Genomic DNA, 14,790 nt, shown 5'->3' on the forward strand with positions numbered 1-14,790 from the left:
AAAAAGCCGGGTTTCTATGTGATACTCAGGTAAGAGGTAAAATCGTGACTAGGACTATCAGGGCTAGGTCCCAACAGGGAGAAGGTGAAATTTCACACCTGAAAAGACCAGTATTGTATTGAATGGCCAGCATAGTTCTGCCACCTGCAGCAATGAATTTCCTCATTAAAGTAAACCAATTTAACATTACAAGTAACGTATCAATTATCTCTCACCTCCCATGACACTTCCCAATGATAGCTGGGGCGAATGTGAGTTCATACGTGGCCCGTCCACGCGGGGACAGTGTGACCACCTTGCGGCCGGTCAAGTTCATGCCTTCAATTGTAACGTCCAGGGTGAGCTCTTTCTCGATGGGATTGTTTACACCAACTTCTAGAATCACTCGTTTCTGAAAAAGGAACAGTTTACAATAAGTAAACAAGCTTGGCCAAAGTTGGTGAAAATAAACCGCTCTGAAATTCCATTCTAACATGGGTATTTTTCAACAGTTGTACTGGCCAGGATGACCCAGTGCTACACTCAGTGAAGGACCAACATTGACTCGCTTATGGTTTTCTACTTTTAACACATAACATTACAATACTGCACACAATACTAATACTTACTAACATGTAAGCTACAGGCGGGATTCGAATCACAGAGAAATCAACTAATTGTATAAGGGAAGGTTCTGTAATTTTTTGGTTATTGGCCTACCTGACAAGCACATGTGATCTCCAATGTCTTCTCCGGGGGCGATGGCTTGACGGTCACCTCAAGGGCAAACCAAACTCGATAGTTATCATCCACGACTTTGTCTTCGTCCAGCTCTGGGATCTCATCACCATCGCTGTCTACCTCACTGGAACAAATATAGTATTACTTTAAGGTTGTGATTCGGTAATAAGAGATTCCTTGTTACATACTTGGCACAGCTAGGGCACCTTTGTGAAAGACCGAATCCAAGGTACTTTGGAAAATTGAGTCAAGAGTACTTGAGCTATAATTCTGGCTCATCATAGGCTCTTTAGACACTATCTGTTGATTTGTATTGTAGGAGGAAACCGGGTAACCAGAGGACACAACCAGTCAAGGAGTGTCACCCTGTCTGTATCATGAGTATACTGGGACAACTGGGAATCAAACCAGGGACCTCTAAGGACGCAGGCGTTGACGATTTTACTGTGTCATCGCACTATTCTGACAGCTGGGCAACCCTACCCAAGACAGAAACAAAAGTAGCAAGGTATTCACCTTCCACATCGGTAGCAGGGTAACAAAACCCCCCAGGGGTCAAGCCCAAAGAAGGGGTATGCACATTGAGTGACTGCTTTGGCCATACCCTCAATCAGATCCAACCCTAGCGCCACGTTAAGTAAACTTACACAATTGGATTTCTTCCGGCGATGAAGCTGATGACACCTTTGTAAGTGCCACGTCGTCGAGGAGCAACTATCATCGTGTAGAACGCACTCTGCCCAGGCCAGACGGTCAGGTGGGCGTCGCCACCCACAAAATCCAAATCTGACTCCACCTGAAGGTACATTTACCAGTAAAAGATTTAAAGGAGGTCATGAGGTTTGTACTGAGAACTCAGTCTTTCTATGAGACAATAGGGGTAGCGGTAGCGCGGTGGAAGAGAGTGGGCCTCATGATCAGGAGGTCGTGGGTTCGACTCCCGGCCGAGTCACTGCTTAGTTCCCCTACTGGTTGAGTTCAAGTGAGCACCTTCTGGTTGCTCCTTGAAACCCCTGATTGATTTCTGTGGAGACCGGGGTAATGATATGATATCCCAAAGCGCTTTGAGCGAGAACTATAGTGTCACGGAATTGCGCTATATAAAAGACTCATTATTATATATATAATAGGCTTTTCACTTTCTCTCCGTAACAAGAGACCAACTACATCAGATGATATCGCTGTGGGGTACTGTTTCTGGGAATGATTTCCTGAATGGAAGGTGCCACAGGAACACCAAAAGCTTACCCTGTAATGCAGTTTCTTCCTGGTGATGTTGGGCACATTCAATCTCTGGCTTATTCTGTAACAAAAGATATCCAAGTGTAAAGTGTGCTGATGCAATTAACATGTTAGGAAAGTATTGAACCGCAAGGTAAGCTACGATAATTAAACACGCCACTCCTGTTGATATTTGTCTCAATCACATGATGATGTTTAACTCGTGATGTACAGTACAGCTGCTGCTCTTCTACCAAAATCATATTAAAGCGAACTGGAACCGCCAAGCCAGTTCGTATGATCTCGTTTTCATTTCCCGCGTATCGGGTGATCAGAGCGAGGCATGAATGAAACATGGCGCCTAGCTGTCAATCATTCAGTGACGTCACTACTATGGAATTTACTACGAAAATTCATGAATGAAAGATCGCATGACTCACGTGATTCTCACATGATTCTCAATAATAACAAATTGAACTGCGCATGCTCGGGCACTGGGGGCGGAGCTACAAATATGAACTCGACTTTCTCGGGCGGTGAAAGTCGAAAAGTTGAATAAATCGCTCGGCGGTTCCAGTTCGCTTTAAGTCTTATTCTTTAAGTATTCTTAAGGTAGCTCACTGACTGAACAAAAAGTGCCCAATCAAACTGTATCTGTATCGGAAGCTATTATCTACTCACTTTTCCTTTGCGACGCACTCAAGTTTGATGGTCTCCAGTGCTAACGGTTTCTTGGCTTTTCCCACCAAGTCAAAGTTATGCGCTGTCCCATCAGCAACATTTATGAGGTCAAGCTTACCCTACAATAGAATGATAGATGAGTTAGACATTTGTAAATAGAATTCCAATCTTTTCATTTTTTTCTGGAAATCTGTCAGAAAATCGTATGTCGAATGAAATCTGACTATGAAATTTCTGGGCAATTATTTGAACTATGTGCCTCTCCCAGTGGATATACATGTACAATGTTCAAAAGTGCTCACACTCTTGGCAGTAGTGACATAAAATATCACCTAAATCAAAACAGTGGAACCTCCTTAGCAGACCTACTAAGGCCATCCTCTCTATCGAGGATGTTGGATCTGGTCCAAAATTGGCAATTTCATTCAATTTGACCTCTGTACTCAAGACACCTCTCAATTCAGGACAGCATATGTCAGTCCCGAGGGTTTCCTTAATAGAGAGGTTCTACTGTACTGACTGAGTGGGTCTTAGTAGCTGCTTTTTGTCATCATGCAGAAGACTCTGGGATGCCAAAGTGCCTTGAGCCAAGACTTGTTCATGGAAAAACTCGAGCCATCTTACCTCGACCTCCTTCTCATAGACAGGTTTAAACATGAGAGGATAATTGGTTGTCTGGTATGCCTTGGCAAGCAGGGTGGGAGGGCCGTGGAAGCCTTCACCGCTGATCTTAGACTCGAGAGGCCAGTCATGGTTGGTTGGGTTCACCTGTAATGAAGGAAGGCATTGGAAGCAAGGCATGCATGAGCGGGGTGGGTGAGGGATCAATTGAGGAAGGCCAAAATGCAAAAGCCATGCAAGGTTTTGAAGGGGGAAAATTGAAGCACAGGTTGCACTTATCATTTGATATACATTAAAAAAAAAACCTCAGAAAACATAACAGCCTATCACCAAATGACAATATAAAGTGGTATTTTTTCCTGCCACAAAATATGACACACTCCGTATAGATTTATAACTACTTACAATTGGTATCTGTTGGGTGACGGTTTGATGAACTGGTGAACGGAATTCAATCTTTGCCTGGTTCCCTTCAGGGACCACTGTGCATTCAATCTTATAGATCCTGATGTCATCTTGGGCTCGCAGGATAACATTACAAGGGTAATGACCAGGTTGGTCGGATTTGAACGTGATCGGAATCTCGATTGTTTTGTTGTGGTCCAAATCTGAAAATAACAAATCATGGAAGATTAGAATCATGGTGCGTTTGTAACTCAACACTGACACACTATTTGTGACATAAGGCAAGGCACTTTACTTACACAGTCATAACCTTAAGTAAGTAAGTAAATAAAATACCAACGAACTTTTAAGTGTAGCCCTACTCACTTCTCCCTGCCACATCTCGGGCAGCCACAGCAGACTTACCATCAACGGACTTTGCTACTGGCATCTGGATGGTTTCTGGACCCTTGAAATACTTGGAGTCCACTTCAACCTTGAAGTTCATAGACTTGGCATCCGAGTCTTTCTTCTGAAATATGAGTTTGAAAGTAAACTTTACAATTTAAAAAAATTAAGTCATTTCGATGAAACACTTTCCCTCCACCCACTCTCTCATGCAAAAGCATTATTCACATGTTTCAGGTTGTGTATAGAATACCAAACCCAAAATATTGGGATGGCAGACATCAGGTTAAAAACATGAAATTCTTGTTGAGAGAAAAGACATAAAATATTTCATGACAAATACTGTAACTGACCTTGCTAGTTTTTTTGCCAGGGCCTGGCTTGACCGACAACATGGACATAGTCTTCGTCGTCAATGTCGTGCTGCTTAGAGTCCCTGTCACCAGGCGGCGATGGAGCTCCGACTCCGTCATGAACTGTTGCGACGCCAACAACAAAGCCTTTTCTCTGACCGCGTTGGAGATCGGGACGTTGATCGTTTCATCCAGTGTCTGGTTGACCTCGCATTTCCAATACACGATGCTGTCATCGCCGCCATACTGGCCACGCCCGCTTCCCGCGGCAGCAGCGCTCGAGATCCGGAAACTATGACCGGATGATCGGAACGGTAGCGAACAAGCCTTTGGGAGGAGCGACATTGCTTCGATGGAGTATAGAAACTCGCCCGTTTCGTCACTGATGAAGATGATGGAACACTGACGCTTTCCAGTGTTGAACGGCAGGAAGTGAACTTCGAGAGTTCCTGTGCCGTTTCCGTCCAGTTCGATCTGTGATTGAGGAGCATGGAAAGACTTCATGGCCGGTGAATCTGCAGATGAAACATGATTACATCATCAGTCAAGGAAATCAATTCTGGGGGAAGAGATTGGCACAATTTCATCCTACTTGGGCACAATTTCATCCCACTTTGGCACAATTTCACCTTACTTTGGCACAATTTTATCCCACTTTGCACAATTTTACTTCACTTTGGCACAATTTTACTTCACTTTGGTACAATTTTACTTCACTTTGGTACAATTTCACTGGTATTCATACTTTCAGTATGAGCAAGCAAACATTCTCACCTTCTTTTTTGCTCAACATCGGAGACTTCTCATACGGGAACACCTCCTGAGACTTTGGCGACGGTGGCGTCTTAGGCCGCTTCTGACCATGATCCGTTCGTGACCGTACATTCTTAAGTTTCTTCTCAGTTGACTTAGAAAATGGTGCTCCAGAGCCTCCAGCGACAGGATTATCCATGGCGCCCTCTACAAGGACGACTCGGAATGTTCCAGGCTCCGCGAAGGGGTTTGTCACTTCCAGGTTGATTTTGTGGAGCTCGTAGCAGTGTGAATCAAATTTGAGAGTATGCTGAAAGAAACAAATAGTGAGAGTGCACAATTAGCTTATGTTCTACAGATTAGTTTCAGCTGCGACACGACTAATCGGACCATTGTAAGTCTTCATATGCTCATCAGAATGCGTAATAACCATATCTTTGTTAACAATTAGTCATAAATGAGAGAAGTCACCCGCAAAAGATCTAATAAAAAAACTCTAACGTTTTGTCTCCGTTATGTTACCTTTGGTGTAATACTATCAATCATGGTCTTCAAATTAAACACGAGCGTTGTCCCGAGGGCCGATCCACTTCTTCGTCCAACCATTAGGAGGACTGCTTCCGCCGGCCTCAGGTAGCGACTGGTGAATTCAACGGACATGTTCAAGTGGCCTCTCGGTGGAACGGTGACTTCACGACCCTTGGGCAGGTCAAAGTCCCTGGCATCGTGACCGGCAATGAGGGCGTGATAGATGAGGGATTTCCCACTTGGGTTACTCAGGCGCACCTGCAAGAATGGCATTTCGTTCACAAAGGCAGCAAGTGGGTGGGAGGTTTTTATACAAGTAAACTTTTGTGGAATTGAAGAAAGTCTGGATTCAAGATCACGAGGCCAGATTTGCATCTAGTGGACTTAAAACTAAGAGCAGTCATACTCTTACCAGAAAATCTGTTCTTTTTGTCGACACAGATGATTGTGCTGCACAGTAAGAAAGTTTCCTGTCGAAAAGTTGACGTGAAGAAAAATTCAAAAGGTAGCACGCAGAAGATGGACATACCTGTCTCATTACAGATGAATGCAAGGCCCCGGTAAACTCTACGGATGTTTTCGGGATATACTGCGGCATCCTCTGGTACAAGTGCACGCACAGCAATATGAGTGCGATAGGATTCGGATCGGTGATGTCGATTGCCTGGATGTCGTACTCAATGCCGATATACTTCATCGAGTTGGAGACTTTCAGGGCGTTGTGGAGGCACTGCTCTGCCGTTGAGGGATGAGTGTACATGTCCTTCAGATCAGAAATCTGGAAAATAAAGCAAGGAATAAGAAAGATGAGCCAGCTTCTTAAGGCTAGTATCAATCAGCAATATTTTTCACAATCTCCAAATAACTCCAGAATTACACAAGGAACACAGGTCTAAAACCTCTCTCCTAAAACTGTGCCTTGCAGCAAAAAGGAAACAATTTTTCAGGTCGATGGAACAACCCTTACCAGGAATGGACAGTGAGCTCCGAGAACCGCAGCCAAAACAAGACCGTCAAGAAGATCATAGTCAAAGTTGACGATCCAACGTGAGGGCGGGACTCCACCCTTGTCGCTGTCCTCCCAGATCCGCTGCCTGAAGTGTTCGTAGTTATGGTTGAGCCAAGAGAGGAGGATTCGTTCCTGGACGCTGTAGACGTTGCTGCAGAGAGGGTCTGGGTTCAGGTTAGGGCTCGAGATAGTGCGGTCCGGGAAGGACAAGTTCTTGAACTGACGAGGCGTGATCTTGGAGAATACCAGTGTCTGCAATGAAAGAACAGTGTCGATTATTTGCACAGAAATGAAACATCAAATAGTTTTAGAGGAATGAAGACCTGGGCAAATCAAATACCAATACATTGTGGCTCCTGCAAGGTTTCAGGGGTCACTATCTCACCAAACGGGGCTCTGCAACTCTCTTCCTTGGTGGACTTACCTTCAATATCTGGAGTAGAATATCCGTCCAGGCACGTTTTGAAACAGCCTCAAACAACTGATCTTCAATCTCCTGTTCCTCCGAGGTCAACACGCTGGTGTCGATGAGACCATCCTTGTTTTTCTCCTTCTCAGTCTCCCGCTGAACGCCCAGCCAGACCTTATAGTCATACGGTTCCATAAGGTATTCTGGTTTGATCGACGAGACACATGCACCTTGGCTCCTGTAGAAGGGAACAAATTTCATTAGCTACGCACAGCAATTTTTATGAAATTCTACACAAGATCAAAAGTTTCTCGATCTATATTGAAAAGATTATCAAACTCCAACACAATTATCAATCAAAGTATTGAATTCGATTGAAACCTACTTAAGGAAAGTGAGTAGTGTGCTGTGCTGCCAGTAGACCTGTTTGACACGTTCATTGTCGTCTGCCGGGAGCGGAGAGTTGAGCGGGATTCCCGGCGGTGGTTTACCAAGCAGATTTCCGATCATGTCATAAATAGTCTTCATCTCTTTCTTGTTGTTTGCCTTCTTTGAACCTTCGTCACCATTTTTCATACCAAGGCCACTGAAAATGTTATAAGAACATTATATTTTGAGCTTATATTTACTTAGAATGCTTACTTTTATAATTTTTATAATTGTCAACAGGTGACTTTTGCTGGACAGTGGGTTTGGGGTTGGTCAGTCATGTCAGTGGGCCAGCTTTTCAAGGCATTAAATTGGTACGGCCTAAAGAGTCATATAGGATATTCAGCACTTTTTCCTAGAGGATGAAACATTGTTTACCTTCTTAGAGCGTATGGTATGGTGATGGGGAATGAACCACCGGGCCATCCATGCGAGGAAAACCATCGCTGTACGGCTAATAACACCTCCGTGTGGAAGATACCCTCCTCTGAGTCCTCATCCGGGAAGAGCGCCGAGCCGAGGGAACGGGATTGGATGTTATTGCGACCTTGGCTGTCATGGTCGGCAGAGCTCGTAAGCAACTTGACCAGAGCGCCATCTCGAGGTGTACTGGGGTAGGTCGACTCTGGAACAAGAGCAATCACGTTCAGTGCCCAAGTGGTATTGAAAATCCAAGGTGCAAACATTTGAGAAGGTTGAACAGAACAGTTCTCTGCATTCATCTTCAATACTCTGGGAACCTTTATAACTACACAGTGTCTCAAAAACGAACTTACAATAGTGGAAACAGATTATACATGTATGCAGAGATATATTAATAATGATGATACTAAAATCTGTAATGAACGGAAAAATTGTGAAATTGGTACATGCAAAAAAATACATCCCATTAATCCCACAGACTCTATCATCTAAACTAAAAAGTTTCAATCATTCTTATTATAAACTATGTACAAAGCAAAACGATATGCATATCCAAACTATACAGGGCTGAAATTTCAACACAGACAGCAGAATAATATACACCAATTACCTGCACATTTTGGCTACAGATAAGGGTTCGATCTAAGACTCAGAGAAAAGTGGGGGGGGGGGGCTGGCTTTGACTTTTCAGAATTTCATGTTCAATGCAAAGAATATGAAAGAATGTTGAAATGTTGAAATTTCTGAAATTTCTGAAATTACTGAAATTTCAGAATTTTTTTTCTGAAATTAGGGTGGCCCGGGCCAGGATTGCTCCATTGGATCTGCACCTGCACATGATACGGCCCCCGACAGATCACTATGCAACTGTTCTGCATAAAATGACCGAGGAGAGAAATTTCAGCCTTGCTAGATCATGTCACACACAACAATAAATGAATAATGTCCACCTCCATATACCCATTCAAAACGAAAGGTGCCTGTGGGCTACGTGATAATGAGACACCACCAAAATTCAGTAGCCACACATGATAACTTACTTTTCTTATTGTTAAACAACCCTAATCAAAGAATATATCATTCATATATCAACAGTAGGCATGCAAAAAACAATAATAAAGTGCCCACAAAAACAATTTTTATCGCTGCGACCTGTGACAATAATCGCTGCAAGGAGTGATAAGAAAATCACTCATCTGCACTCTCTGCAAGACCGGTACTTACTGGTTTGATGCTGATCGCAGATCAAAGCAATCACCGATTCTTGTTGCAGTCACCAGTGGTGACCATTGCAAACGAGAGATTCTTGTCACATGCGATAATAATTGCAGGTCGCAGTGACAACATCGCTTGTTTGTTGGTACTTAAGAGTACAGTACGGAGAAAACTAAACACCTAATTACTGGTTCCACTTAGAGGGGGACTATAGGCAGGATATAAGGGGTCTAATTTGCGACCTGCACCTGTGACTTACTCTTATTATCATGTGAGAAGATGAAGCTAATAAGATTTCCTGATGCAGCGGTGGGGAGAAAGATGCAAATTGAAGCACCTGCACTTAAAATATCAATCCTGTCACAAATCATGCAATCAGAAAGGACTGGTTGAGAGCTTTCCAAAGATCGGTCATGTCGATAGGTTTTGAAAATTTCAATAGTTTCAGGCAATTTCAGTGTCTACTTATTCATCTTCTGCCTTCTCAATCTTAGTTCAGATAGTCCAAATATCTTTTCAACTCACCTGTGACACTCTGGCTGTCCTCATAGCTCGATGAAGACACTTGGAAGTCGCCTGTGCTCGTGGCGCTGGTGCTGGGTCGACTTGGCTGTGGGGAGGTACAGGGGACGAAGATAGCTTCGCCAGCGTTCAGACTTTCCTTGGACGCCGCCTTACGACCTCTCAATGTCAGACCCTACAAGCGAAATAGAATACTATTTTAAATAGATCAAAAGGTTACAAGGTCGACAACAGGTCTTGTAGTCCTAACACAACTTAGGAATGAGATTTTGATGGTTTAGGTCCTGTACAAAGCTGCAGATAGTAAAGCCTCCCCCCCAAAAAATTATCTTGCTGGGATTTTTTTTAACCAGTATATAAATGTAAGCATTAGCAAGTTATTTCCAAGTACGGAACCCAGCTAGTCAAGCATGCATGCCTTCACACCAAATAGCAAATCAATTGCTTCTACAAATTAATTCATTAATCATTGCTTTGAACCGAAAATTATACACAACAAACCTGTTCACAGATGATATGATGATCGCCACGATGCTGGGCAATGAATGGGTAACATGTCAGTAGACAGTTGTCGGCCGTGGCCGTGATGGCGATCGTCGCACTGTTTCCCTGGTCGTCCACAAGCTTCAGAGGTTGGCAGAAAGAGACGGGTTTCGTGCTGGAGAAGCTGACTTTGCAGGAGACGAGATAGGGTTCAATCTGGCCATCGTCACTACAGCAGGGTTTGATCTCTGAAAGAAACGACCATAGCAGGTTTTTTAGAATGAGTCTTGAATACTTGACTTGCCAAACTCAGCTCGACGCCGAACTGCAGCGCCACTCGCGGACAAAGATAGAACAACTCGACATTTTTTTCACCGGTTTTCTCGCTGCGCATGCGTACCAGCGGAAATCAACAAAAGATGACGCTGGTACGCATGCGCAGCGAGAAAACCGGTGAAAAAAATGTCGAGTTGTTTTATCTTTGTCCGCGAGTGGCGCTGCAGTTCGGCGTCGAGCTGAGTTTGGCAAGTCAAGTATTGGTTGAGATAGTTAAAAACTCATGAGTTTTTGGATACATGTTAAATGATGTAAATGGCAATAATATGCACAACGTGGCATCAATATGTCTTCTTGTATTATTGGAAATTAAAGGATTAAATCTCACCATTTCCATTTGGGAATGATACGGTAAGCGGTGTGATCTTACTGCCATCTTCACACTCGACCTCTGGGTACTCAACACCAAGGTGGCTGACTCTGGAATGGAGATCAAAAACAGTGAGATGCTATGAATGGATTAGGTCACAAGGGCAGGAGCCAACAGCATGAGGAAGACCCTGACCTTAGCTTCCACAGGGAAGCAAGGAAACTCCTGAAAGAGGCCCACAGATACACCTGGCAAGTGACACGTGGAAACCTTAGAAGCAACATCTTCCTAGACTTGGACAGAAGAGAGGCAACCACCATCTTTTGTCTCAGAACAGGCCACTGCAGACTTGAGGCCCATCTCAAGAGGACAAATATGGTTGAATGCAGAATGTGCCAGTGCAACCGCCGCATGTGCTCCAGAAATGCTCATCAGGCTCTGAAACAATGAGAGACTGGCCACATGGCCAAGGCCAATTGGTGCATCAAACAGACAAAGGTCTGGGGATCAAGAGAGGAACAAGATGACAGTTAAGTTTATAAGAGATCGCCTAGATAAGATATAGGTACTTACTTGCTGTAGTTAGCTGTGAGAATATTGAACTCGGCACTGACGGTGGTGCAGAGAGGCACAGGGGTCAGGACAATAGCCAGGGGGTCAAACCAGATCTTTGGGGCCTTGAGATAACCAGTCAGCTCGAGGTAGACGTAGGGGTTTGTGTACATATCATTGATGATGACAGGGACTTTGCTGTAGTATGTTCCAGGTCCTTCTGCAGAAAGAAAATGAGTTCGAAATTGAAAGAGTGATTCCACTAAGGGAAATCAAGAATATTCCAATGCTAGCCCAATGAAACTTTTAAAATATTCAGGTCATGTTCTTCAAAACAATGCAAGTTGATGATATAGTCACTTTGACAAGCCAAATGTTAGATAAGACTGATGCTGAACCAGTTAACCCTGCCCATGGTCATTTAAAAGTCCACTACACACACTTTATATTCCACTTACTTGGACAAAATGCCACACCAAGCTGCGTGGTGATCCCGGGCTCAAGATGGCCCTCCACTCCACCAAATCCATGGGTCAGGTACGGCATACCACTCGAGTGCAGGAACTTGAAGATGCCGTCTTCGAGGGTCTTGTTGGCCTTGCTCAGGTCTATGGACCACTTAATACGTTTGTCGCTATTGTTCACGAGAAGAGTACCCTGGAGGAAAAGATGGATGATTTTAAAGAACTTTTATAGCTTTTCTTCAAAGAAAAGAAATGAAATATAACTTCTTATATTGTATGCACTGCCCGAAACTGCTTTACATACGTTCCGCAGACAAATCCAGAAACCTCTCCGTACGCACCAAGGAGCACACATATGCGACCCGTTCTAGCAAAACCAGTTGCACGTCGCACATAAGATGAGACTAGATGACACCAGGAGATAATAGAAGAAATTGATGTCGTCAGATTTCACAAAGGGCAGACAATAGTGAAAAGAACAAACAGGCCGTTTCAACCTGACAAGCTCAGAGCGACATAAGACTGTTTTTGTTGGAACGGGTCACATATACTGTGCACACTAGGTCATTTCAGGCCAGTTGAAGGTACAAAGTGGCATTGGCCAAGCCTCGGGCCTACAACCCCTCTTTCACAGCCATGAGCCGCTGTACCGCCACACTACTTTCAACTTAGAAGTTTCATGAGGTGATTCCATAGAAGCTTACGTCTTTCCCAAACTAAGCTTTGCTCAAACTTTAAATTCTCCTCACCTTACTTGTCCCAATGCCTGAGGTGGCAGCAATTTCTAGATAGTTGACGGGAAGGGAGAATTCAATCCTTTGGTGTGACAACTGCAGCGGCTCCCTCAACGCCGTGGCAATCACTTTTCTCCTCGGTGTGGAGATGGACACGTGGACAGGGCGTGGGTTGATTATGTGGGCAATGCTGTTCTTGTTAGAGGGCGCTGGTGTAGGCGGGAAGGGTGTTGGCGATGGGGAGGGTGCCACTGTCTGGTTGATCACGACTGGCAGGTTGAAGTCATAGGAAGCGACCTGGTTGGAAAAATGAAAAAGATAAATGATAAATTATTCGAATATTCTAACAATATTTCACATGCGGAAGATTCTACTCAACATCCCCAGTGCACACCAGGATGAGAAACACTTTCAGCAAGGATTTCGGAAGGAGGGATAAAACAGAAATTCTCCAAAAAACGGAAGTGTCTCATCACTGAAATACAATGATTTCTTTTTATTTGGCCTTACCTCTGTTGGGCAGAATGTCAGCTCACATGGGATCGACTCTTCCCCCTTGATCGTGACCGAATAGACACCAGGATTCAGCAGCTGAAACGTGTAATCATCTGCCGTCTCACGACCAGGGAACGCCAGAGAGAAGTCGCTGTATCTGGACAGGTCAAACTCCATCTTGGTTTTCGTGGTCGTCTTATTGATGATGTTGAAAGTGGTTGTCTTTTGGGAGCCGCAGAACACTCCACCTAGATTGAAAGTTTTCTGAAATTGAAATTGAAAGTTTTTTCTCCTCATTTCCTTCTTTGAATTATGCTTTTTTCAATCCACAAACTAAGCTGCAATCTGTACTCACCTCATCAATATCAATAACAGGAGGTTCGACCGTGCCGCCCATCCTCAGTTCAATGATCTTCCAGCCTCGAATCGACACCATTACTCGTGTATCAAACTTGATAACAGCGTTAGGTGTCAGGGAGACCTTCAACTCGGCATTGCCTCCAACTGGAACGACCCCGTGGACCGGGCTAATGGTCATACCGGGGAAAGGGTTTGGCTCAATAACCTGGAAGTGTAAGAAAGATGGGTTAAACAATAATCAGATGGCACAAAAAGCTCTGTTATCGTTATATTTTAATGATTATTTTTCGTCCAATTTTGAAAATTCAAAGATCCACAGAGAGGTAAGACAGAGATCTTTCCATTTCAGTAATCAAATGTAACATTTAGTATGAGGAAGAGGTCTGAAATCTGCCTAAAATTGGTAATTTGACACCACTGAAAACAGTCCACCTTACCTCAAAGTAAGCATGGTTCTGGCTATTGTTGTGAAGATGTGCTGCCTTGATCGTCGTCAGGTGGAGTGGAACCTGACCGAACATGATGCGCCGGTCAATGAACTTGACGGTGGTCGGGCCGAACTTGGCCGAGCATTTTAGCGCGAGTTGATTCCCGCCGTGAACTTGTAGGGCAAACATGCCATCCTCTGGTGCAAGGTAGGATGGATGGAAAACGATCTCGCACTGGAGGTCCTGGAACGCATCTACCACACCTAGAAATGGAGGAAGAACGACAAGATGACACATTGTGATATACAGCCAATCTTTGTAAGGTCATCTTGGTCATCAAGGGTTATAAGCTCCGCCAGTCAAGAGAATGCTCAAGAAAGTATCCTCACCAATGATCATCAAAGACGTGTAAAATTTATCATCAGGAACAGTTCACCAAGACCACTGACCTAATTCCACAGTTTACCATCACACTGCTGGTTCTAAGGCATGTTCTATTGACTGAAAAAAACTCTTACCAGTAGCAGGCCTGATAGAGAAAGCCGTTCCCCGCTCCCCCAGGATTGGAGCCCATGTAAACTCTGCCGGATAATTCAATGGGTTCTTCAAAGTTACGACACCTCTGTAACCTGCTTCTGCCGGTTGGCCGGGCGACGGGAAAACTTCCAGTTCATCTTTGTCGAGCGAGAGGTGAACCGGTACGACGTTAGCAAGGACGGTCACATGATGTCGGTACGCAGAATTGACGGTGTACATCAACGAACGCTGGAAGAGTCCCTTGATGTTCGACTCAAAGATTATGGGGAGCGTCGCTTTTGATTGCGGTGGGATCACTTGTGACAGGGGACTGGTCTGGCGCAATTCGCGGCAATCAACCTGAAAGACGGAAGAATCTATTGCTGTTAAATCAATATTTAGGTAAATAACTTTTCTAAGAATGACCAACATTGTA

The 14,790-nt window shown here is 44.2% G+C and overlaps 1 protein-coding gene across 2 annotated transcripts in view; it reads right to left on the reverse strand.

Annotated features, from left to right (window-relative positions):
* Nucleotides 1–14,790, reverse strand: part of LOC135487496 (cilia- and flagella-associated protein 47-like) — a 28,954-nt gene that overhangs the window by 6,296 nt on the left and 7,868 nt on the right. The window contains exons 13-38 of one of the 2 annotated variants that reach the window (XM_064771211.1): nt 14,357–14,714; nt 13,848–14,101; nt 13,406–13,615; nt 13,066–13,314; nt 12,571–12,852; nt 11,816–12,014; nt 11,379–11,577; nt 10,824–10,915; nt 10,178–10,407; nt 9,680–9,851; nt 7,895–8,141; nt 7,473–7,673; nt 7,103–7,325; nt 6,637–6,930; nt 6,199–6,447; nt 5,664–5,927; nt 5,163–5,451; nt 4,389–4,903; nt 4,054–4,159; nt 3,649–3,851; nt 3,247–3,390; nt 2,623–2,741; nt 1,969–2,023; nt 1,368–1,516; nt 700–844; nt 216–391 (exon numbers count right to left, since the gene is read on the reverse strand). In XM_064771211.1, the coding sequence (XP_064627281.1) occupies nt 216–391; nt 700–844; nt 1,368–1,516; nt 1,969–2,023; nt 2,623–2,741; nt 3,247–3,390; nt 3,649–3,851; nt 4,054–4,159; nt 4,389–4,903; nt 5,163–5,451; nt 5,664–5,927; nt 6,199–6,447; nt 6,637–6,930; nt 7,103–7,325; nt 7,473–7,673; nt 7,895–8,141; nt 9,680–9,851; nt 10,178–10,407; nt 10,824–10,915; nt 11,379–11,577; nt 11,816–12,014; nt 12,571–12,852; nt 13,066–13,314; nt 13,406–13,615; nt 13,848–14,101; nt 14,357–14,714 (5,624 nt within the window). The remainder of the gene's footprint in view (nt 1–215; nt 392–699; nt 845–1,367; nt 1,517–1,968; nt 2,024–2,622; nt 2,742–3,246; nt 3,391–3,648; nt 3,852–4,053; nt 4,160–4,388; nt 4,904–5,162; nt 5,452–5,663; nt 5,928–6,198; nt 6,448–6,636; nt 6,931–7,102; nt 7,326–7,472; nt 7,674–7,894; nt 8,142–9,679; nt 9,852–10,177; nt 10,408–10,823; nt 10,916–11,378; nt 11,578–11,815; nt 12,015–12,570; nt 12,853–13,065; nt 13,315–13,405; nt 13,616–13,847; nt 14,102–14,356; nt 14,715–14,790) is intronic. The other variant, XM_064771213.1, reaches the window with a different exon arrangement.

Source organism: Lineus longissimus, chromosome 5, assembly GCF_910592395.1.
Source record: "Lineus longissimus chromosome 5, tnLinLong1.2, whole genome shotgun sequence".
Taxonomy (NCBI): Eukaryota; Metazoa; Nemertea; class Pilidiophora; order Heteronemertea; family Lineidae; genus Lineus; species Lineus longissimus.